The 25,525-nt window shown below is 40.9% G+C and overlaps 2 protein-coding genes across 4 annotated transcripts; both read left to right on the forward strand.

Annotated features, from left to right (window-relative positions):
• Positions 1-1,119: 1,119 nt before the first annotated feature.
• Positions 1,120-24,371, forward strand: LOC135735506 (antimicrobial peptide NK-lysin-like). Of its 3 annotated transcripts, none has more exons than XM_065253932.1 (4): positions 1,120-1,235; positions 1,373-1,431; positions 16,258-16,362; positions 16,474-16,937. In XM_065253932.1, the coding sequence occupies exons 1-4, from the start codon at positions 1,193-1,195 to the stop codon at positions 16,645-16,647; spliced, it is 381 nt and encodes a 126-aa protein (XP_065110004.1). In that variant the 5' UTR covers positions 1,120-1,192; the 3' UTR covers positions 16,648-16,937. The 3 variants fall into 3 exon arrangements, with proteins under 3 accessions (XP_065110004.1, XP_065110017.1, XP_065110012.1); XM_065253945.1 differs by lacking the exons at positions 1,373-1,431; positions 16,258-16,362; positions 16,474-16,937 and adding exons at positions 23,418-23,476; positions 23,701-23,805; positions 23,927-24,371 and having other exon boundaries at positions 1,140-1,235; XM_065253940.1 differs by lacking the exons at positions 1,120-1,235; positions 1,373-1,431; positions 16,258-16,362; positions 16,474-16,937 and adding exons at positions 23,137-23,292; positions 23,418-23,476; positions 23,701-23,805; positions 23,927-24,371.
• Positions 19,683-21,334, forward strand: LOC135735530 (antimicrobial peptide NK-lysin-like). The gene is made up of 5 exons (XM_065253958.2): positions 19,683-19,945; positions 20,069-20,127; positions 20,673-20,777; positions 20,891-21,057; positions 21,134-21,334. Exons 1-4 carry the CDS (start codon positions 19,903-19,905, stop codon positions 21,050-21,052), a joined length of 369 nt encoding a protein of 122 aa, XP_065110030.1. The 5' UTR covers positions 19,683-19,902; the 3' UTR covers positions 21,053-21,057; positions 21,134-21,334.
• Positions 24,372-25,525: the final 1,154 nt, after the last annotated feature.

Below are 25,525 nucleotides of genomic sequence, written 5' to 3' on the forward strand. Positions count from 1 at the left end.
AAAATAATGCTTTTTGTTTCATTCTGCCAACTACCGACAACATTTCTGACAAGACCCTAATAATTTTTTTTTTTTTTGCATTGAAAATAGAAATGGGGAAACATGGGTCCAAATAACAAAAAGATACAGTGGTAGTTTCCTGGACAGGGATTAGCTTAAGCCAGTACTAGACCTTAGTTTACTTAGGAAATATAACTAGTTTTAATAAAAATGCCTTAATAAAAACATTACTTGTGTGCATTTAGAGGCAAAACAAAGGGCACTGATGTATTTTAAGATATGTCAGTGAAAGTGGTTTTCAGTTTGGACAGCTCTTACATTTATTTTAGTCTAGGACTAGTCTAATCCCTGTCCGGGAAACCACCCCACAGTGTTAATTCTCAATAACAAAATGCTAATGTTTCTAGGAAAATTTGAAAAATATACATTTTATGGAATAAACCAGATTTTTATGATGTTTCTTTGTATCCACATTGCTGTTGTAAACCATGAGGTTTGTTTTTGTTGGAATTCAACAGACACTGATCATCATTTCCAAATGTATTAAGACCATTTCAGTCCAAAGGCAAAATTGGAGTGGTCTCTTAATAATAAAAAAAGCTCTGTTGTTCACTTTGACATGGTCCTGAACCGCACTCAAGCCCACCACTGCAAGCCGGCCAGGGCCGGATTAACAAAACCGCACCAAGCACGGTACCAAGTGATCACACTAGTTAAACACATCCAGGAGCGGTTTGAATAGTGTGAGCACACCCTTAAGTTGATTCTAAGTGGAGATAAAGACAATGAAGTCTATAGTATATATATATATATATATATATATATATATATATATATATATATATATATATATATATATATATATATATATATATATATATATGTGTGTGTGTATATAAGTATGTATTAGTAAATAAATACATCACCTTGAATATTACACTAAACATAAAAGTATACAGCTATTGTGTGATAAAATAAAATCTACGTTTGGTTAAACAAGTAACACATGCAGGAACAAATAAGGTGGATGACAAAAGTCTCACTTAGACTATATATATACTTTTGTGGTTTTGAGGTGTGAAAAAGAGCAATACAAAAGATCTTCCGTGCATGAATTTACACACTTTGATCAGTCTTATAGTATTGATCAGTCTTAAAGTTTTGATCAGTCTTAGTGTTCAGACCAAGCAAGATGCTACGATTTATCATCCTTGTCACCCTGCTGGTATCCTCAGGTAAAAATCCACTGATAATTATCTATTAATCTTTCATGTGTGTGCTTTACTGTACAGGACCAGCTTTAATTTTAAGATTGTCTAAATTGGTATTAGATGGGCTTTGATCATGTTATGTTCATCACTTATTTTCTCAGCGTGCGCTCTTCAATGGGAAATCTACAGAGAAGAAATGATTGCAAATGAAGAAAGTTCTGTGAGTTAATCTCAAGTATTAACATCTACATGACACTACGTGATTTTAGATTTAGAGCCTATTTGCATGCTTACTTGTATTACAATATTTGTAGTGCACAGGTGACATGCTTATAAAGAAAAAAAATGCACATTTTACATTTAGCAGACGCTTTTATCCAATGCGACTTACAAAGATAAGGAAACAATCAAGCGATTTGTCATAATGAGGCAATGATACAAGTTTTCACAATTCTGAAACAATACCTGTTGAGAGAGAATTTTTTTTAGATAGAAGAAGTGTGTCTACAGTCATTAATTGGTCAAATATTTTTGGAAAAGATGAGTTTTTAGTTGTTTTTATACTGTATAAAATAGACTCCTAAAGGAAGATCATTCCACCAGCAGTGAAGAAAAATGAGCGGGAACGTGATTTAATGCCCTTTTGTGAAGGTAAGACAAGGCGCCTCTCCCTTGCTGAACGTAATGCAGGAAAGTGTGAAAGTATGCCGGTGTAGCGCCAGTGAAAGTTCTGTGAGTGAGCTGTAGTAGTAGTAGCAGAGGTATCTTCCTAATATTGTATAATGCAAATCGACATAATTGCCAGAGGTGTAAAAAGTACAAAAATGTTACTCAAGTGAAAGTGCAAGTACTGAGTGTAAATTTGACTCAATTAAACGTATCTGGCCAGAATCATACTTGAGTAAAAGTAAAAAAGTACCACATAAAATTGTATTTAAAGAGTAAAAGTAGAAGTAGAATAAAAACTACAGATTCTTATTTAAGCTTCTTTAAGTAAGGCTCTATCATACACCCGGCACAATGCAACGCAATGTGCGACGCAAGTGTCTTTTGCTAGTTTCAACCCGGTGCAATTATCATTTTCACTTTTAGTGCCACGTTGTTTAAATAGCAAATGCATTTGCAACCAATTTTGCACCCATGGGCGTCTGAAAACGAGGTGCGTTCAGGCGCATTGTTGGTGCATTGCTATTTTGCGGCAACTAAAATATACTACGATCCAATATTGTTTTTGTTATTTAATGAGCACATTAGAAATATGCGCCTATAAACAAGACGACAACAAAGGTTTGCTTATCATGCACATGAATGCGCAGCAGCACAAATGTAAAAGATTATTATTGAGTCTCTTGGACATAAATGAGGATCGATTATGAGACGTTAGAAGGCGTAAAGAGCTGCTTCACATGTAGCCTCGTAAGTAAATAAATGCTTTGCTTAACTAAATGCATCTGTTTTTAAATGCTACCCCACAGATGAATTGTATATGAAGATTCTGTACCTGTGGATATGATGAGATGAGAACCTTTTTTAAGTAATGCTTTTTAAAAAATCCATGGTGCTGTCCGAGTGCTGAAACGCTTCGGCTCTCCGCACATTTGTAAATCCTTTATCTCTTGTTTGTATTTTTAGAGTACAAATCTTTTCTTGCATATTTGCAAATTATTTGATAAGATTACAATGATTATGTAGAATATCAATACATTTACAGCAATTAAAAGCCTGCTATTTTTACTTCCATGCCTTAAAAAAAACGCTTTAAAAGGTTTGAATCCAAAAAATTATAATTTCAATACAAAATAAAAACAACACACTGTTTTATCATTAATCTTAAACTGGTGGCCTTCTTCCTCCTCTTAGTTTTTCAGTTTACAAATTCCACTTTTTAAATAGGCATTAGGCATGGCGCCATGTGCAACTTGCTTTTAAACGGTATGAGAGCGAAGACTCTAATTGGTTTATTGCACAAAACACACCCATTACGAAAATAGGAACAACCCTTAAAGGCCATGCACTTGGCGCATAAACTGTTTTTCCCATTGTTAAATTAGCAAAAGTGGGTTCGGACACGCCCGTTTAGACCCTGCGCTGCACTGAAAAAAATTATTCATTCAATTTACTCCATTTTTTTATGGTAAGTGGTTGCAATAAATTTATTTAAGCTACATTTAAACAAAAGTTTTTTGTTTTATTTTGCTTTTCTACATTTTTTTGTTTAAATGTAGCTTAAATAAATTGATTGCAACCACTTCCCACTAAACAAAAACACGTCCAGAAGACGTCATTATAACTTCTTTGTCTACCGTTTAAAAGACGTCCACTGAGTAGCCAGAATGAAAGTTTTTGCAACGTCTTTTTTAGACGTCTTTTTTGTGTTGAAATTAGACGTCCTACTGACATGCTTGTTGAATGTTTAAAAGACGTCCAGTGGGGAGCCAGAGACAACCTTCATTTAATGTCTTTTTTGTGTTGAAATTAGACGTCCTACTGACATGTTTGTTGAACATTTAAAAGACGTCCAGTGGGGAGCCAGAGACAACGTTCATTCAACGTCTTTTTTAGACGTCTTTTTTGTGTTGAAATTAGACGTCCTACTGACATGTTTGTTGAACATTTAAAAGACGTCCAGTGGGGAGCCAGAGACAACGTTCATTTAATGTCTTTTTTAGACGTCTTTTTTGTGTTGAAATTAGACGTCGTACTGACATGTTTGTTGAACATTTAAAAGACGTCCAGTGGGGAGCCAGAGACAACGTTCATTCAACGTCTTTTTTAGACGTCTTTTTTGTGTTGAAATTAGACGTCCTACTGACATGTTTGTTGAACGTTCAAAAGAAGTCCATGGAGTATCCAGAATGAAAGTTTTTGCAACGTCTTTTCTAAACGTCTTTTTTGTGTTGAAATTAGACATCCTACTGACATGCTTGCTAAACGTTTAAAAGACATCGTTTAAAGGATGTTTTTTAAATGTTCATTATTGAAATCCAAGTGACATCCTTACAGGGTTTTTCTATGTCTTTGCAGACCTCTAAAAGACATTCATAAAATTTTTAATTATGTGTAATTTCAGACATCCCTGTTGACCTCCATTTAAACCAGGTGTACAATTTTACTTCTTAAGGCAACCGTTCAAAATGGTCTTATCACCAAATATGCTACAAAGGGTTTGGACATCAACACTTTTTCAGGTACTGGATGTTGACTGTGTGCACAACTACTGCTTTAAAATATTAAATACCCATCCCCTTGGCTGACATGTACCTATCCAAGAACTTTAGGTGGGCAGAGACATTTTGTAATATGGGTCACAGTATGTAAGAAGGAGAAGGACGATGACAGGTAACACTAAACAGAACTTTATTTGACAGACTATGGGTAAATACCCATAACATAGACAAGAACCGACAATGAATAAAGACAATGGTAAGCATGTGTGTGTATAAAACAATTAAAGATGGTGGTTGAGGGGGTGCAAATGATTATGGGTAATGTAGTCCAGTGAGTGAGAGCAGACGATCCCTGCAAACTTGCGCCGTGGAGAGCAATGAAGAGTAGGAGGAGGTTCTGGAGGCAGATGGATTGCCAGGAGGAGGAAGAAAGATGCAGTCCAGGATGGGGCCTTGAGCAAGGCGACACATGAGCATGAGAAGCCATGGAGGAGTGGAAGGAACCATCATGGAGGAGACCAGGGTGCCGACTGATGGACACAGAGCTGCAGACGGTGGCGGAAGAGCCTGAGATGTAACCAGACAGACACAAAGCCCGGCTGGAAACAAGGTGCTGGAGAGCCAAGGCTTTAATTGTGGCCAGCTTAAGTCACACCTGTGCAATAATCATGCTGTCTAATCAGCATGTTGATGTGCCACACCTGTGAGTTGGATTATCTTGTCAAAGGAGAAGTGCTCACTTACACAGATTTACACAGATTTCTGAACAATATTTATGAGAAATAGGCCTTTTGTGTACATAGAAAAAGTATATGTTTTTCTATACATGTCTTTGCAGAAAACTGAAACGAAAAAAGAAGGCAAAATACTTTGTTTCCCTTTAGCTTCCAGACAGACTGTAGCAGTCAGAAATGTCATCTGCATTTGTCCAGAGAACCCACTGAGCAAAAACACGTCTAAAAGAAGTAATCATAATGTCTTTGTCTAACATTTAAAAGATGTTCCATGATGTTCCAAGGGGAGCTGGGAGGCAATATTTGGACTTGAGTGTAATAAGAGCCACACCTACAACAACAGGTAGTGGGAAGTACAACTGGTTCCAAAATCAGTTTTACAAGTAACTATTTTTAAGAGAAAGGATATGAATCTAAAGATAGGCTCTATGCTAAAGCAGGCAGAAAAAATACAGTGGATGAGCAAAAAAAAACCCTTGGTGTCATATTCATTTATAACAACATAATGTTTTTAAATGTATTTTAGGAACAATTGTACTTGATGGAATAACCTTATTTTTATCCCATGTTTCATGTGTCATGCTCTCATACTTTCATTGCTGTTAGTTTATGTCAGTCCTGAGGTTTGCTTGCCAACAGACAATGGACTAATATGGACACAAATGTAGAAATGATAAATAAATGAAAAAACTGCAAAAAAATATATATATGTGCCAATTTCATGTGATTTCATGTTTTTAAATAGCAGGTAGTTCTCCAGACTATTTGACAATAAATTCTTGATTTACAAAAAAAATTCCATATGAGTTCATATCGGTCTCTGGTCAGGTGTTCAGATATTTAATATTTTTGGCACAGCCATAGACATCTACTATCTTCATACAAGAAAGAATTGGCCTTGTAAATGTTTCAGAAAAAAGTGTAGACATCATAGCTTAAATTCCATAACATGCCAATTATGTGATACCAATTTCACGTGTTTGCTCATACATAAGTTCTTACATAATTTTTTAGGTAGTTCCTCGTTATTGCCTTGATAATAGAAAATATGAGCTAGGCATCATGTATGACAGATGCCAATGTGAGGTATTAGCTACAAAATGAACAGATCCTGCCATGAGCAATATAGGAGACATATCTTGTATGTATAGGGCTTATATGTGGATATTTATAAGCAATACATGAGACCAATATGGCCCGTATATGCACATATATGCACCTCAATTTTACCTACATGTATATGCAGCATATACTGTATGTGCATATAAGCTGCAGGTTTCATATATGTGCATATATCCTCATATAGGTTCTTTCCATGTGGGTTTGCATGTCCACAGACATCCATAAGGAGTCATAGTCTGACGTTCATACACTGAACCTTTTTGGCACGCCCACAGACATTCAAGAGCTGTGCAAGAGTAACGTCCAGACACTGACCCTGTTTTGCACGTCCACAGACAGCCATAAGGGGTCGTAGTCTGACGTTCATACACTGAACCTTTTTGGCACGTCCACAGACATTCAAGAGGTGTGCAAGAGTAACGTCCAGACACTGACCCTGTTTTGCACGTCCAGAGACATCCATTAGGAGTCATAGTCTGACGTTCATACACTGAACCTTTTTGGCACGTCCGCAGACATCCAAAAGGGGTGCAAGAGTGACGTCCAGACACTGACCCTGTTTTGGATGTCCACAGACATCCATAAGTGGTGGTAGTCTGACGTTTATACACTGAACCTTTTTGGCACGTCCACAGACATCCAAGAAGAGTGCAAGAGTAACGTCCAGACACTGACCCTGTTTTGCACGTCCAGAGACATCCATAAGGGGTCATAGTCTGACGTTTATACACTGAACCTTTTTGGCACGTCCACAGACATCCAAGAAGGGTGCAAGAGTGACGTCCAGACAATGACCCTGTTTTGTACGTCCACAGACATCCATAAGGAGTCATAGTCTGACGTTCATACACTGAACCTTTTTGGTACGTTCACAGACATCCAAAAGGGGTGCAAGAGTGACGTCCAGACACTGACCCTGTTTTGCACGTCCACAGACATCCATAAGTGGTGGTAGTCTGACCTTCATACATTGAACCTTTTTGGTACGTTCACAGACATCCAAAAGGGGTGCAAGAGTGACGTCCAGACACTGACCCTGTTTTGCACGTCCACAGACAGCCATAAGGGGTCGTAGTCTGACGTTCATACACTGAACCTTTTTGGCACGTCCACAGACATCCAAGAAGGGTGCAAGAGTAACGTCCAGACACTGACCCTGTTTTGCACGTCCAGAGACATCCATAAGGGGTCGTAGTCTGACGTTTATACACTGAACCTTTTTGGCACGTCCACAGACATCCAAGAAGGGTGCAAGAGTGACGTCCAGACAATGACCCTGTTTTGCACATCCACAGACATCCATAAGTGGTGGTAGTCTGACCTTCATACATTGAACTTTTTTGGTACGTTCACAGACATCCAAGAAGGGTGCAAGAGTGACGTCCAGACAATGACCCTGTTTTGCACGTCCAGAGACATCCATAAGGAGTCATAGTCTGACGTTCATACACTGAACCTTTTTGGTACGTTCACAGACATCCAAGAAGGGTGCAAGAGTGACGTCCAGACAATGACCCTGTTTTGCACATCCACAGACATCCATAAGGAGTCATAGTCTGACATTTATACACTAAACCTTTTTGGCACGTTCACAGACATCCAAGAAGGGTGCAAGAGTGACGTCCAGACAATGACCCTGTTTTGCACGTCCAGAGACATCCATAAGGAGTCATAGTCTGACGTTTATACACTGAACCTTTTTGGCACGTCCACAGACATCCAAGAAGGGTGCAAGAGTGACGTCCAGACAATGACCCTGTTTTGCACGTCCACAGACATCCATAAGGAGTCATAGTCTGACGTTCATACACTGAACCTTTTTGGCACGCCCACAGACATTCAAGAGCTGTGCAAGAGTAACGTCCAGACACTGACCCTGTTTTGCACGTCCACAGACAGCCATAAGGGGTCGTAGTCTGACGTTCATACACTGAACCTTTTTGGCACGTCCACAGACATTCAAGAGGTGTGCAAGAGTAACGTCCAGACACTGACCCTGTTTTGCACGTCCAGAGACATCCATAAGGAGTCATAGTCTGACGTTCATACACTGAACCTTTTTGGCACGTCCGCAGACATCCAAAAGGGGTGCAAGAGTGACGTCCAGACACTGACCCTGTTTTGCATGTCCACAGACATCCATAAGGAGTCATAGTCTGACGTTCATACACTGAACCTTTTTGGCACGTCCACAGACATCCAAGAAGAGTGCAAGAGTAACGTCCAGACACTGACCCTGTTTTGCATGTCCACAGACATCCATAAGTGGTGGTAGTCTGACGTTTATACACTGAACCTTTTTGGCACGTCCACAGACATCCAAGAAGAGTGCAAGAGTAACGTCCAGACACTGACCCTGTTTTGCACGTCCAGAGACATCCATAAGGGGTCATAGTCTGACGTTTATACACTGAACCTTTTTGGCACGTCCACAGACATCCAAGAAGGGTGCAAGAGTGACGTCCAGACAATGACCCTGTTTTGTACGTCCACAGACATCCATAAGGAGTCATAGTCTGACGTTCATACACTGAACCTTTTTGGTACGTTCACAGACATCCAAAAGGGGTGCAAGAGTGACGTCCAGACACTGACCCTGTTTTGCACGTCCACAGACATCTATAAGTGGTGGTAGTCTGACCTTCATACATTGAACCTTTTTGGTACGTTCACAGACATCCAAAAGGGGTGCAAGAGTGACGTCCAGACACTGACCCTGTTTTGCACGTCCACAGACAGCCATAAGGGGTCGTAGTCTGACGTTCATACACTGAACCTTTTTGGCACGTCCACAGACATCCAAGAAGGGTGCAAGAGTAACGTCCAGACACTGACCCTGTTTTGCACGTCCAGAGACATCCATAAGGGGTCGTAGTCTGACGTTTATACACTGAACCTTTTTGGCACGTCCACAGACATCCAAGAAGGGTGCAAGAGTGACGTCCAGACAATGACCCTGTTTTGCACATCCACAGACATCCATAAGTGGTGGTAGTCTGACCTTCATACATTGAACTTTTTTGGTACGTTCACAGACATCCAAGAAGGGTGCAAGAGTGACGTCCAGACAATGACCCTGTTTTGCACGTCCAGAGACATCCATAAGGAGTCATAGTCTGACGTTCATACACTGAACCTTTTTGGCACGCCCACAGACATTCAAGAGCTGTGCAAGAGTAACGTCCAGACACTGACCCTGTTTTGCACGTCCACAGACAGCCATAAGGGGTCGTAGTCTGACGTTCATACACTGAACCTTTTTGGCACGTCCACAGACATTCAAGAGGTGTGCAAGAGTAACGTCCAGACACTGACCCTGTTTTGCACGTCCAGAGACATCCATTAGGAGTCATAGTCTGACGTTCATACACTGAACCTTTTTGGCACGTCCGCAGACATCCAAAAGGGGTGCAAGAGTGACGTCCAGACACTGACCCTGTTTTGGATGTCCACAGACATCCATAAGTGGTGGTAGTCTGACGTTTATACACTGAACCTTTTTGGCACGTCCACAGACATCCAAGAAGAGTGCAAGAGTAACGTCCAGACACTGACCCTGTTTTGCACGTCCAGAGACATCCATAAGGGGTCATAGTCTGACGTTTATACACTGAACCTTTTTGGCACGTCCACAGACATCCAAGAAGGGTGCAAGAGTGACGTCCAGACAATGACCCTGTTTTGTACGTCCACAGACATCCATAAGGAGTCATAGTCTGACGTTCATACACTGAACCTTTTTGGTACGTTCACAGACATCCAAAAGGGGTGCAAGAGTGACGTCCAGACACTGACCCTGTTTTGCACGTCCACAGACATCCATAAGTGGTGGTAGTCTGACCTTCATACATTGAACCTTTTTGGTACGTTCACAGACATCCAAAAGGGGTGCAAGAGTGACGTCCAGACACTGACCCTGTTTTGCACGTCCACAGACAGCCATAAGGGGTCGTAGTCTGACGTTCATACACTGAACCTTTTTGGCACGTCCACAGACATCCAAGAAGGGTGCAAGAGTAACGTCCAGACACTGACCCTGTTTTGCACGTCCAGAGACATCCATAAGGGGTCGTAGTCTGACGTTTATACACTGAACCTTTTTGGCACGTCCACAGACATCCAAGAAGGGTGCAAGAGTGACGTCCAGACAATGACCCTGTTTTGCACATCCACAGACATCCATAAGTGGTGGTAGTCTGACCTTCATACATTGAACTTTTTTGGTACGTTCACAGACATCCAAGAAGGGTGCAAGAGTGACGTCCAGACAATGACCCTGTTTTGCACGTCCAGAGACATCCATAAGGAGTCATAGTCTGACGTTCATACACTGAACCTTTTTGGTACGTTCACAGACATCCAAGAAGGGTGCAAGAGTGACGTCCAGACAATGACCCTGTTTTGCACATCCACAGACATCCATAAGGAGTCATAGTCTGACATTTATACACTAAACCTTTTTGGCACGTTCACAGACATCCAAGAAGGGTGCAAGAGTGACGTCCAGACAATGACCCTGTTTTGCACGTCCAGAGACATCCATAAGGAGTCATAGTCTGACGTTTATACACTGAACCTTTTTGGCACGTCCACAGACATCCAAGAAGGGTGCAAGAGTGACGTCCAGACAATGACCCTGTTTTGCACGTCCACAGACATCCATAAGGAGTCATAGTCTGACGTTCATACACTGAACCTTTTTGGCACGCCCACAGACATTCAAGAGCTGTGCAAGAGTAACGTCCAGACACTGACCCTGTTTTGCACGTCCACAGACAGCCATAAGGGGTCGTAGTCTGACGTTCATACACTGAACCTTTTTGGCACGTCCACAGACATTCAAGAGGTGTGCAAGAGTAACGTCCAGACACTGACCCTGTTTTGCACGTCCAGAGACATCCATAAGGAGTCATAGTCTGACGTTCATACACTGAACCTTTTTGGCACGTCCGCAGACATCCAAAAGGGGTGCAAGAGTGACGTCCAGACACTGACCCTGTTTTGCATGTCCACAGACATCCATAAGGAGTCATAGTCTGACGTTCATACACTGAACCTTTTTGGCACGTCCACAGACATCCAAGAAGAGTGCAAGAGTAACGTCCAGACACTGACCCTGTTTTGCATGTCCACAGACATCCATAAGTGGTGGTAGTCTGACGTTTATACACTGAACCTTTTTGGCACGTCCACAGACATCCAAGAAGAGTGCAAGAGTAACGTCCAGACACTGACCCTGTTTTGCACGTCCAGAGACATCCATAAGGGGTCATAGTCTGACGTTTATACACTGAACCTTTTTGGCACGTCCACAGACATCCAAGAAGGGTGCAAGAGTGACGTCCAGACAATGACCCTGTTTTGTACGTCCACAGACATCCATAAGGAGTCATAGTCTGACGTTCATACACTGAACCTTTTTGGTACGTTCACAGACATCCAAAAGGGGTGCAAGAGTGACGTCCAGACACTGACCCTGTTTTGCACGTCCACAGACATCTATAAGTGGTGGTAGTCTGACCTTCATACATTGAACCTTTTTGGTACGTTCACAGACATCCAAAAGGGGTGCAAGAGTGACGTCCAGACACTGACCCTGTTTTGCACGTCCACAGACAGCCATAAGGGGTCGTAGTCTGACGTTCATACACTGAACCTTTTTGGCACGTCCACAGACATCCAAGAAGGGTGCAAGAGTAACGTCCAGACACTGACCCTGTTTTGCACGTCCAGAGACATCCATAAGGGGTCGTAGTCTGACGTTTATACACTGAACCTTTTTGGCACGTCCACAGACATCCAAGAAGGGTGCAAGAGTGACGTCCAGACAATGACCCTGTTTTGCACATCCACAGACATCCATAAGTGGTGGTAGTCTGACCTTCATACATTGAACTTTTTTGGTACGTTCACAGACATCCAAGAAGGGTGCAAGAGTGACGTCCAGACAATGACCCTGTTTTGCACGTCCAGAGACATCCATAAGGAGTCATAGTCTGACGTTCATACACTGAACCTTTTTGGTACGTTCACAGACATCCAAGAAGGGTGAAAGAGTGACGTCCAGACAATGACCCTGTTTTGCACATCCACAGACATCCATAAGGAGTCATAGTCTGACATTTATACACTAAACCTTTTTGGCACGTTCACAGACATCCAAGAAGGGTGCAAGAGTGACGTCCAGACAATGACCCTGTTTTGCACGTCCAGAGACATCCATAAGGAGTCATAGTCTGACGTTTATACACTGAACCTTTTTGGCACGTCCACAGACATCCAAGAAGGGTGCAAGAGTGACGTCCAGACAATGACCCTGTTTTGCACGTCCACAGACATCCATAAGGAGTCATAGTCTGACGTTCATACACTGAACCTTTTTGGCACATCCACAGACATCCAAGAAGGGTGCAAGAGTGACGTCCAGATACTGACCCTGTTTTGCATGTCCACAGACATCCATAAGTGGTGGTAGTCTGACCTTCATACATTGAACCTTTTTAGTACGTTCACAGACATCCAAAAGGGGTGCAAGAGTGATGTCCAGACACTGACCCTGTTTTGCACGTCCACAGACAGCCATAAGTGGTGGTAGTCTGACGTTCATACACTGAACCTTTTTGGTACGTTCACAGACATCCAAGAAGGGTGCAAGAGTGACGTCCAGACAATGACCCTGTTTTGCACGTCCACAGACATCCATAAGGAGTCATAGTCTGACGTTCATACACTGAACCTTTTTGGTACGTTCACAGACATCCAAAAGGGGTGCAAGAGTGACGTCCAGACAATGACCCTGTTTTGCACGTCCACAGATATCCATAAGGGGTCGTAGTCTGACGTTCATACACTGAACCTTTTTGGCACGTCCACAGACATCCAAGAAGGGTGCAAGAGTGACGTCCAGACAAGGACCCTGTTTTGCACGTCCACAGACATCCATAAGTGGTGGTAGTCTGACCTTCATACATTGAACCTTTTTGGCACGTCCACAGACATCCAAGAAGGGTGCAAGAGTGACGTCCAGACAATGACCCTGTTTTGCACGTCCACAGACATCCATAAGGAGTCATAGTCTGACGTTCATACACTGAACCTTTTTGGCACATCCACAGACATCCAAGAAGGGTGCAAGAGTGACGTCCAGATACTGACCCTGTTTTGCATGTCCACAGACATCCATAAGTGGTGGTAGTCTGACCTTCATACATTGAACCTTTTTGGTACGTTCACAGACATCCAAAAGGGGTGCAAGAGTGATGTCCAGACACTGACCCTGTTTTGCACGTCCACAGACAGCCATAAGTGGTGGTAGTCTGACGTTCATACACTGAACCTTTTTGGTACGTTCACAGACATCCAAGAAGGGTGCAAGAGTGACGTCCAGACAATGACCCTGTTTTGCACGTCCACAGACATCCATAAGGAGTCATAGTCTGACGTTCATACACTGAACCTTTTTGGTACGTTCACAGACATCCAAAAGGGGTGCAAGAGTGACGTCCAGACAATGACCCTGTTTTGCACGTCCACAGATATCCATAAGGGGTCGTAGTCTGACGTTCATACACTGAACCTTTTTGGCACGTCCACAGACATCCAAGAAGGGTGCAAGAGTGACGTCCAGACAATGACCCTGTTTTGCACGTCCACAGACATCCATAAGTGGTGGTAGTCTGACCTTCATACATTGAACCTTTTTGGTACGTTCACAGACATCCAAGAAGGGTGCAAGAGTGACGTCCAGACAATGACCCTGTTTTGCACGTCCAGAGACATCCATAAGGAGTCATAGTCTGACGTTCATACACTGAACCTTTTTGGTACGTTCACAGACATCCAAGAAGGGTGCAAGAGTGACGTCCAGACAAAGACCCTGTTTTGCACGTCCACAGACATCCATAAGGAGTCATAGTCTGACGTTTATACACTGAACCTTTTTGGCACGTCCACAGACATCCAAGAAGGGTGCAAGAGTGACGTCCAGACAATGACCCTGTTTTGCACGTCCACAGACATCCAAAAGGAGTCATAGTCTGACGTTCATACACTGAACCTTTTTGGCACATCCACAGACATCCAAGAAGGGTGCAAGAGTGACGTCCAGATACTGACCCTGTTTTGCACGTCCACAGACATCCATAAGGAGTCATAGTCTGACGTTCATACACTGAACCTTTTTGGTACGTTCACAGACATCCAAAAGGGGTGCAAGAGTGACGTCCAGACACTGACCCTGTTTTGCACGTCCACAGACATCCATAAGTGGTGGTAGTCTGACCTTCATACATTGAACCTTTTTGGTACGTTCACAGACATCCAAGAAGGGTGCAAGAGTGACGTCCAGACAATGACCCTGTTTTGTACGTCCACAGACATCCATAAGGAGTCATAGTCTGACGTTCATACACTGAACCTTTTTGGTACGTTCACAGACATCCAAAAGGGGTGCAAGAGTGACGTCCAGACACTGACCCTGTTTTGCACGTTCACAGACATCCATAAGTGGTGGTAGTCTGACCTTCATACATTGAACCTTTTTGGTACGTCCACAGACATCCAAGAAGGGTGCAAGAGTGACGTCCAGACACTGACCCTGTTTTGCACGTCCACAGACATCCATAAGGGGTCGTAGTCTGACGTTCATACACTGAACCTTTTTGGCACGTCCACAGACATTCAAGAGGGGTGCAAGAGTGACGTCCAGACAGTGACCCTGTTTTGCACGTCCACAGACATCCATAAGGAGTCATAGTCTGACGTTCATACACTGAACATTTTTGGTACGTTCACAGACATCCAAAAGGGGTGCAAGAGTGACGTCCAGACACTGACCCTCTATTGCACGTCCAGCAGACGTTTAAAAGTGGGTCTGAACTAACGGACGTTATACAGACATGATCTGAATGTCTCCCAGACGTTCCATGTTTGGTGGGTTACCATAAAAAATTGTGAGTATCAACCTAGCTGTTTTGGGGCTGAAAAGCAATCCTTCAATGCTGACAAGCCAGGCAGCCGATGTAGGAAGAGGTGTATGAGACCTTGTTCACACTGTCAGTCCGATTTTGGATTGGGTTACTGACAGCAGTGTTGTTTCGATGGAGTGGTTGCATTTAAACCCTGCTTGTCATCAAGTAGGTTGTTCAATGATATAAATAAAGATACCGGATTGAAAACTGCTCTTTCAAGTGTTTTGGAAATAGAAGGAGTGAGACTATAGTTGTCTGTGAGAGAGGGGTTAAGTGTGGCTTTTTTAAGCAGTGGCGTGACCAGGGCCTGTTTAAACCGGTGTTAATGATGTGTGCGAGTGTTGGTACGAGTGTACCCAAAATGGCTTGTAAGAGATGGGTGGAAATTTGGTCAAGGTGGCAGGTGGTGAAGTGGGTGGAGAGAAGTTTAGAAACGTCAGTGTCGGTCAGCAGGGTGAAAGAAGAAAAATGGATGTGAGATGTAAGTGTATTGTGTTCTGATGTTAGTGGTGTGGAAAATTGGTTGCTGATGGAAGACGTTTTGTTTGTAAAAAAGTTAACAAAGTCATTAGCTGACAATGAGGAAGTGGGTGGTGCAGGAGGGGGCAGCCTGGTAGTAACCGAGGTCGGCAGGGTTGTTAGTTTTGTGCCATTTTCTTTCAGTAGCCCTCAGCGTAGTACGTTGCTCCTGGAGGATGTCAGACAGCCAAGGGAAGGAAGAGGGAGAAGCACAAGCTGGTCTGGAGGACAATGGACAAAGATAATCTAAACATGATGTTAGTGTAGAGCATAGTGTGTCAGTCAGTTCCTGCGTTGGCATCTAAAGACAGGAAGTGAGATGGAAGAGAGGATGCCACCTTGAGGTACATGTCAAAAGTTATGTTAGAAAGATGAAGAGGTACAACTGTAATATTGTCTGTAGTACAGCTGCAGGTGAAGATTAGATCAAGCTGGTTTCCTGACCTGTGATTCCCAACATCCAGTTGGGTTCGGTGAGATTCTGACTACCATAAACAGCATTAACCACTCATTGCAATTGTATCTTTCTTGTTAGGGTGAAGCCATGGTCAAAACGAACCAAGGGCTTCCTGGAATATGCTGGGCGTGCAAGTGGGCTATGAAAAAGGTGAAGAGGAGGATCTCCAATGGTGCAACCGCGGTCAGTGTGCTCACATTACAAACGTTTTTAATACAGAAAGTGAATTTACAAATCAACAGTGGACTGGTGCTTTATTTCCTGTGATTAATTCTGATGTTCACTTTTCTACAGGATGACATTAAAAATAAGCTAACAAGCGTCTGTGATCAGATTGGGTTCCTAAAAACTATTTGTAGGAGTTTGGTAAACAAATACGCAGGCACTCTGGTCGAAGAACTTTCAACTTCAGACGACCCAGCAACCATCTGTAAAAACATTGGCGTTTGCAAGAAGAAAGCTTTGTAATGTTTTAAACTCTCGGTGTTGAAAATATGAATTCCTCAATAAAGTGTGAAGCATTTATGTTTGATCAATGTTTCAGTTAACCGCCATAACTTTTATTATGATGCTTTGTAATGTGACAGAGATTATAACTGATTAAATTTGCTTAAGGCTTAAAGAAACGTGAAAGTGTTACTTGAGTTCTGCATAAGAGCGAATGGTGTCACCTCTGTGCTTTTTTAACATTCACACATTTTGCAGATCTGAGGAATAGCTCTCTCATTATAATAAAGCTGATGCATGTTTATTACATACTCTTGGTTTTATCTTTTTTGACACACTTCATTTATTTCTATGCAACTGAGAATTATTTTCCTGGACTACAAGTTGCACATTCACGTTTTAAACAGGAAAAATATCCAAACTCTTTGGTTATTTTTTAGCGCAATGCTAATGGTCTTCTTACCAGATTCAATGGATTATGCTTAGCTATGCTAAAAAGTGCTAACGCCAGACCTGGAGATCAGCTGAATGGATTCCAAAACGGTAAAAATCAAATCTTCAATTCTAAGTGAGCTTTAATTTAGCGTAATAATCACTCAATGCAAATGTATCTTTCTTGTTAGGTTGAAGTCATTGTCAAAATAAACCAAGGGCTTCCAGGACGTGTAAGTGGACAATGAAAAAGGGGAAGAATAAGATCTCCAATGGCGTAACCCAGGTCGGTGTGCTCACATCACAAACATTTTTCTTTTTTAATAAAGACAGTAAATATACAAAATCAACACTGGACTGGTGCTTTATTTTCCTGCGGTTAATTCTGACCTTTTTCTGTCACTTTTCTACAGGATGACATTAGAAGGCGTCTGTGATCAGATTGGGTTCCTTAGCCAACCAGGAGCGGTGTTGGAGACCCTTCCCTCAAGTAAAGTTTATCATTTATTTTTGTTCAAACCCTACGCATAAATCCAGCAAAGACCATCATAAGCTGGTAGCTGGTTTAAAGTGGTAGTAGCTGGTCTTCCAGCCTTACCAGCTGAGTCCAGTTAGACCAGCTTAAAAAAGGGACCAAAAAACAGCTAAACCAGCGGGCTACACCAGCAATTCCAGTAGGAAGAAAAAGAACATGTGACGCATGTGTAGGCATGGTCCGGTTACCGGTATCAATGTATACCGAGGTTTTAAACAGTCAAGGTTTCAAAACCACTAAAATGTTCTGTGATACGTCTCCAAGGTATGCAATTATACAAAATTCATTAAATCATTAAGTCATGTGATTGATTTGATGTTTACATTTAATATACATTATGAAAATATTATATATTTTTTAAAAGCATATTATAATTTGAAGGCTTTGTTTTTACGTGGCATTTGAAAATGACACATTTTAGTGTTGCAATGGCAATACCGCAACACTGTGGTATTTTTGCAAAGCGTCATTTATCTACGTCATTGTTATTGTTATCCATCGTGCCCCCTCTAGCGGCGGATTCTTAAAATTTTTATTTTTAACATAAAACCGAAGTCGCTTGGGTTTGGGGTTAGAACAACTTTTTGTCAAAAATACTGTAAAATGACATCCTAACCCAAATCCCATTTTAAACCCCAACTCCAAGCGACCATGGTTTAAAAATAGACAAAACATGGAGAGACCTATATATTAAATGACATCCTAAAGCAAATCCCAAATCTAACCCCAAACCCAAGGGACAATGGCAAAAACACAGAAAATAACGAGAAACCAATACATAAAACAATATAAAAATATGAGCTTTATTAATTGAAAGACTGGTATATCTCATATGAACGCAGTATGTATAGCACTATTTATATGCATTTCATGAGAATGGGTGATAATTAGAGTGTAGTTGCTTCACCACATTGTTTAAAAACTGACCTTGAGTCAGTCCACCATGTTAGGCCATGCAGTCACATTTCCACTAATGCTTTCCCCTACAAGCCCACCAGTGAGAAAAGATGACAAAAGTGTTGTTAAGAAACCAGGTGTCAGTTCATGAGAAATGAGGAGGACAGCTGACCCTTTTGACACATGATAAAAAAAACATTTGAGAAACAATTAAGGCTGAGCAGAGACGATGGGAAGTTGACGTTGGTCTGTTGGTTATTTGTCAAACATTGTTGGGTTGTGTGGTCGAGGTGTTACTGTAGATCAGCATTTCCGATCATGGGGTCTATGACGCACTTATGAAGAAAACTATTGGGTTTGCAGAACATAAACCGATAACTTATTAAGATCAGAAAACCATAAGTGATGATAATATATTACAGGGGTTTTCTTAAATTAATATCTCTCTAAAGTTAAATCCTGTAGAGCATTGCATAAACAGCCGAAAAGGTCATGGGCTCGATCCCCAGGGAACACATACTGATAAAAATGTACGCACTGTAAGTAGAATTGGATTAAAGCTTTTTCCAAAATGCATACATGTAAAACACTGTTAGACCCCCCCCACCCCCAAAATGCGCACTGAAGTTCAGATTATCAGCATGATTTTTGAAAAAATCACTTTGGAAAAGGAAGTCGGGCTGAGTACCAAAACACATTTGTAGCCAATCAGAAGTAAGGGGCGTGTCTCCTAAACAACATTGTTACCTGGGTTGTATGTGTGGGTTGGGTCGATCAAAAGAAGGTCCAGATTTTATGAGGGTAGGGGCGTGTTTGTTTAGGTGATTTCAAATATCAACATTGGCTTTCACAGATCATGCACCCCGCCTTTAATAAACATGACACTAACTGCAAATCTCAACTTTTTTTCTTCACATTTACTTTATGGCACAGGAATTTCTGCAACTTTTACCACAGCTGTCATGACCTTTATTTGCTGCTGACATCTGCTGGTTAAAGCTTGTAAATGCACATGGTTTTGAACCGCACTCGAGCCCACCCCTGCAAGCCAACTAGGGCCCATTAAACCAAACCCTACTGAGCACGGTACAGAGCGATCACACTAAGAAGTCAAATGAAGCAGGTTTGGGGGATCAAACACCCCCGGGAACGGTTTGGATATTACATTGAACATAAAGTATACAGCTATTAGGAGTTGTGTGATAAAATAAAAACTATGTTTGGTTAAACAAGTAACACATGCAGGAACAAATAAGGTTTTTGTCACCTCTCACTTAGTCTCACTTAAACTATATTTGTTTGTGGTTTTGATGTGTGAAAAAGAGCAATACAAAAGATTGTGCGTGCATAAATTAAACACAGTTTGATCAGTCTTATAGTTTTGATCAGTCTTTGTTTTCAGAGCAAGCAAGATGCTACGATTTATCATCCTTGTCACCCTGCTGGTATCCTCAGGTAAAAATCCACTGATAATTATCTATTAATCTTTCATGTGTGTGCTTTACTGTAAAATTTTAAGATCGTCTTAGTTGGTATTAGATGGGCTTTGCTCATGTTATGTTTGTCACTTTTTCTCAGCGTGCGCTCTTCAATGGGAAATCTACAGAGAAGAATTGATTGGAAATAAAGAAAGTTCTGTGAGTTCATCTCAAGTTTTAACATCTACATGACACAACATGATTTTAGATTTCGAGCCTATTTGCATGCTTACTTATAGATTACAATATTTATAGTGCACAGGGGATATGCTTATAAAGAAAAAAATCTCTCATTTCCAACATCCAGTTGGGTTCGGTGAGATTCTGACTACCATAAGTAAGGAATAATTGATGATGGGCCATTGAATTATTAGAAAAATAATGCACACCTGAGGTGTTGATGCGGCCACGACGCGAAGCGGAGAGAGATCGTGTGAATGAGGCTACCTCTGTGAGTCTCTAAACAGTGCTGTTTTTGTCTCGGAAAATCGTCTGTCATGTTGTTTTTGTTAGTCCATTATAACAGTTAACTATGCGAAGTGATATAGAACTGTAATGTGGTCAAGAGAGCTGCCTGGAACTACGTTCGCCATGCGTTTCCCAGAAAATAATTACACACCTAAAAACTTTCAGATTCAAGCATTCAACAGACCCGTAATACAAACAGTAATAATCACTCATTGCAATTGTATCTTTCTTGTTAGGGTGAAGTCATGGTCAAAATGAACCAAGGGCTTCCTGGAGTATGCTGGACATGTAAGTGGGCTATGAGGAATGTGAAGAAGAAGATCTCCAATGGTGCAACCGCGGTCAGTGTGCTCACATTACAAATTTTTTTAATACAAAAAAGTAAATATACAAATCAACACTGGACTGGTGCTTTATTTTCCTGTGGTTAATTCTGATCTTCACTTTTCTACAGGAAGACATTAAAAATCAGCTAACAAGGGTCTGTGATGAGATTGGGTTCCTAAAAATTATGTGTAAGAGTTTGGTAAACAAGTACGTAGGCACTCTGGTCGAAGAACTTTCAACGTCAGACGACCCAGCAACCATCTGTAAAAACATTGAAATTTGCAAGTAGAAAGCTTTGTAATGTTTTAAACTCTCAGTGTTGAAAATATGAATTCTTCGATAAACTATAAAGCATTTATGTGAGTGTTTGATCAATGTTTCAGTTAACCAGCATTACTTTTATTATGATGCTTTGTTTGTAATGTGACAGAAACTACAACTGATTTAATTTGCTTAAGGCTTAAAAAAAATGAAAGTGTTATTTGAGTTCTGCATCATTTTTAACATTCACACATTGCTGATTTGTGGAATAAATCTCTCATTATAATAAAGCTGATGCATGTTTATCACATACACTTGGTTTTATCTTTTTTGACACTACATTTTTTTTTTTCTATGCAACTGAGAATTACCGTATTTTCCGGACTATATGTCACACTTTTCTCATAGTTTGGCTGGTCCTGCGACTTCTACGTGCGGCTTAATTCATATGAACCAAGAGAAACCATTACCGTCTACAGCCGCGAGAGTCAGCTCTATGCTGCTCATCTACATATGTAATTCAATAAATTCAGTGATGTGAAATGACTTTGGGACCTGTTTGAAATTGAACAGGTGTTCCTAATAATCCTTTAGGTGAGTGTGTGTGTGTGTGTGTGTGTGTGTGTGTGTGTGTGTATGTATGTATGCACGCACACACACACACACACACACACACACACACACACACACACACACACACATACATACATACATACATACACACAAACACACACACCTAAAGGATTATTAGGAACACCTGTTCAATTTCTCATTAATGCAATTATCTAATCAACCAATCACATGGGAGTTTTTCAATGCATTTAGGGGTGTTGTCTGGTCAAGACAATCTCCTGAACTCCAAACTGAATGTCAGAATGGGAAAGAAAGGTGACTTAAGCAATTTTGAGTTTGGCATGGTTCTTGGTGCCAGACGGGCCGGTCTGAGTATTTCACAATCTGCTCAGTTACTGGGATTTTCATGCACAACCATTTCTAGGGTTTACAAAGAATGGTGTAAAAAGGGAAAAACATTCAGTATGCGTCAGTCCTGTGGGCGAAAATGCCTTGTTGATGCTAGAGGTCAGAGGAAAACGGGCCGCACTGATTCAAGCTGATAGAAGAGCAACTCTGACTGAAATAACCACTCGTTACAACCGAGGTATGCAGCAAAGCATTTGTGAAGCCACAACACGCACAACCTTGAGGCGGATGGGCTACAACAGCAGAAGACCCCACCGAATACCACCCATCTCCACTACAGAGAAAAAAAAGAGGCTAAAATTTGCACAAGCTCACCAAAATTGGACAGTTTAAGAATGACAAAATGTTGCCTGGTCTGACGAGTCACAATTTCTGTTGAGACATTCAGATGGTAGAGTCAGAATTTGGAGTAAACAGAATGAGAACATGGATCCATTGTGTCTTGTTACCACTGTGCATGCTGGTAGTGGTGGTGTAATGGTGTGGTGGATGTTTTCTTGGCACACTTTAGGCCCCTTAGTGCCAATCAGGCATCGTTTAAATGCCAAAGCCTACCTGAGCATTGTTTCTGACCATGTACCCATCCTCTGATGGTTACTTCCAGCAGGATAATGCACCATGTCACAAAGCTCGAATCATTTCAAATTGGTTTCTTGAACATGACAATGAGTTCACTGTACTAAAATGGCCCCCACAGTCACCAGATCTCAACCAAATAGAGCATCTTTGGGATGTGGTTGAAAGGGAGCTTCGTGCCCTGGATGTGCATCCCACAAATCTCCATCAACTGCAAGATGCTATCCTATCAATATGGGCCAACATTTCTAAAGAATGCTTTCAGCACCTTGTTGAATCAATGCCACATATAATTAAGGCAGTTCTGAAGGCGAGGGGGGGGGTCAAACACAGTATAAGTATGGTGTTCCTAATAATCCTTTAGTTGAGTGTATATAGTATTATATGTATTAGTAAATAAATACATCACCTTGAATATTACATTGAACATAAAGTATACTGCTATTAGGAGTTGTGTGATAAAATAAAATCTATGTTTGGTTAAACAAGTAACACATGCAGGAACAAATAAGGTGTTTGTCACCTCTCACTTACTCTCACTTAAACTATATTTGTTGGTGGTTTTGATGTGTGACAAAGAGCAATACAAAAGATCTTGTGTGCATAAATCAAACATAGTTTGATCAGTCTTATAGTTTTGATCACTCTTAGTATTAAGAGCAAGCAAAATGCTACGATTTATCATCCTTGTCACCCTGCTGGTATCCTCAGGTAAAAATCCACTGATAATTATCTATTAATCTTTCATCTGTGTGTTTTACTGTAAAATTTTAAGATTGTCTTAGTTGGTATTAGATGGGCTTTGCTCATGTTATGTTCTTCACTTATTTTCTCAGCGTGCGCTCTTCAATGGAAAATCTACCGAGAAGAATTGATTGGAAATGAAGAAAGTTCTGTGAGTTAATCTCAAGTATTAACATCTACATGACGCTACGTGATTTTAGATTTAGAGCCTATTTGCATGCTTACTTGCTTATAGATTACAATATTTGTAGTGCACAGGTGATATGCTTATAATTAAAAAATTTCACTCATTTCCAACATCCAGTTGCGTTCGGTAAGATTCTGACTACCATAAACATGAATAATCACACATTGCAAATGTATCTTTCTTATAAGGATGAAGTCATTGTCAAAATGAACCAAGGGCTTCCTGGAGTATGCTGGGTCTGCAAGTGGGCTATGAAGAAGGTGAAGAAAAAGATCTCCAATGGTACAACTGCGGTCGGTGTGCTCACATCACAAATTTAAAAAAAAATTTTAATACAGAAAGTAAATATACAAAATCAACACTGGACTGGTGTTTTATTTCCTGTGGTTAATTCTGATCTTCACTTTTCTACAGGATGACATTAAAAATAAGCTAACAAGGGTCTGTGATTGGATTGGGTTCCTAAAAATTATGTGTAAGAGTTTGGTAAACAAGTACGTAGGCACTCTGGTCGAAGAACTTTCAACGTCTGACAACCCAGCAACCATCTGTATTAACATTGGCGTTTGCAAGAAGAAAACTTGAATGTGTAATGTTTTAAACTCTCAGTGTTGAAAATATGAATTCTTCGATAAACTGTAAAGCATTTATGTGAGTGTTTGATCAATGTTTCAGTTAACCAGCATTACTTTTATTATGATGCTTTGTAATGTGACAGAGATTACAACTGATTAAATTTGCTTAAGGCTTAAAAAAAATGAAAGTGTTATTTGAGTTCTGCATCATTTTTAACATTCACACATTGCTGATTTGTAGAATAGATCTCTCATTATAATAAAGCTGATGCACGTTTATCACATACACTTGGTTTTATCTTTTTTGACACTACATTTTTTTATTTCTATGCAACTTAGAATTACCGTATTTTCCGGACTATAAGTCACACTTTTCTCATAGTTTGGCTGGTCCTGCGACTTCTACGTGTGGCTTAATTCATATGGACAACAAAATAAATTCATATGAACCAAGAGAAACCATTACGTCTACAGCCGCGAGAGTCAGCTCTATGCTGCTCATCTATATATGTAATTCAATAAATTCAGTGATGTGAAATGACTTGGGGACCTTTTTGAACTTGATTTGGCTTGTCGTGTTCATTTATCCATGTTTTTCTTTAATCAAATTAATTAAACTGGGAAGTAACTTGCTATACTTTTTTTTAAAAGTAACTCAATCATTAAATGTGTACATTTATAAAGTAATGCGTTACTTTAAAAAAGTAATATTATTACATAATGCATGTTACTTGTAATGCATTACCCCCAACACTGATTATGACCATTTCAGTACAAAGGCAAAACTGGAGTCGTCTCTTAACTTTTTTTTAAAACCACTTGGTCGTTCACTTTGACATGGTTTTGAACCGCACTCGAGCCCACCCTTGCAAGCCGGCCAGGACCCAGTTAACCAAACCCTCCCGAGCACGGTACAGAGCGATCATACTAGTAAAACGAAGCAGGTATTGGGGATCAGACACCCCCGGGAGTGGTTTGGATAGTGAGAGCACGCCCTTAAGTTGTTTCTAAGTGGAGATGAAGACAATGTGTGCGTGTGTGTACACACACACACACACACACACACACACACACACTCACCTAAAGGATAATTAGGAACACCTGTTCAATTTCTTATTAATGCAATTATCTAATGAACCAATCACATGGCTTTGCTTCAATGCATGTAGGGGTGTGGTCCTGGTCAAGACAATCTCCTGAACTCCAAACTGAATGTCAGAATGGGAAAGAAAGGTGATTTAAGAAATTTTGAGCGTGGCATGGTTGTTGGTGCCAGACGGGCCGGTCTGAGTATTTCACAATCTGCTCAGTTACTGGGATTTTCACGCACAACCATTTCTAGGGTTTACAAAGAATGGTGTGAAAAGGGAAACAGATCCAGTATGCTGCAGTCCTGTGGGCAAAAAAAGCCTTGTTGATACCAGAGGTCAGAGGAAAA

Source organism: Paramisgurnus dabryanus, chromosome 17 (genome assembly GCF_030506205.2).
Source record: "Paramisgurnus dabryanus chromosome 17, PD_genome_1.1, whole genome shotgun sequence".
Classification (NCBI taxonomy): Eukaryota; Metazoa; Chordata; class Actinopteri; order Cypriniformes; family Cobitidae; genus Paramisgurnus; species Paramisgurnus dabryanus.

Bases quoted from the DNA above. Each gene is read 5' to 3' on its own strand.
- LOC135735506 (XM_065253932.1), top strand. From the start codon at position 1,193: ATGCTACGATTTATCATCCTTGTCACCCTGCTGGTATCCTCAG. The intron at 1,236-1,372 runs GTAAAAATCCAC...TTATTTTCTCAG, and splicing joins CACCCTGCTGGTATCCTCAG to CGTGCGCTCTTCAATGGGAA. The intron at 1,432-16,257 runs GTGAGTTAATCT...CTTTCTTGTTAG, and splicing joins TTGCAAATGAAGAAAGTTCT to GGTGAAGCCATGGTCAAAAC.
- LOC135735530 (XM_065253958.2), top strand. From the start codon at position 19,903: ATGCTACGATTTATCATCCTTGTCACCCTGCTGGTATCCTCAG. The intron at 20,128-20,672 runs GTGAGTTCATCT...CTTTCTTGTTAG, and splicing joins TTGGAAATAAAGAAAGTTCT to GGTGAAGTCATGGTCAAAAT. The intron at 20,778-20,890 runs GTCAGTGTGCTC...ACTTTTCTACAG, and splicing joins TCTCCAATGGTGCAACCGCG to GAAGACATTAAAAATCAGCT.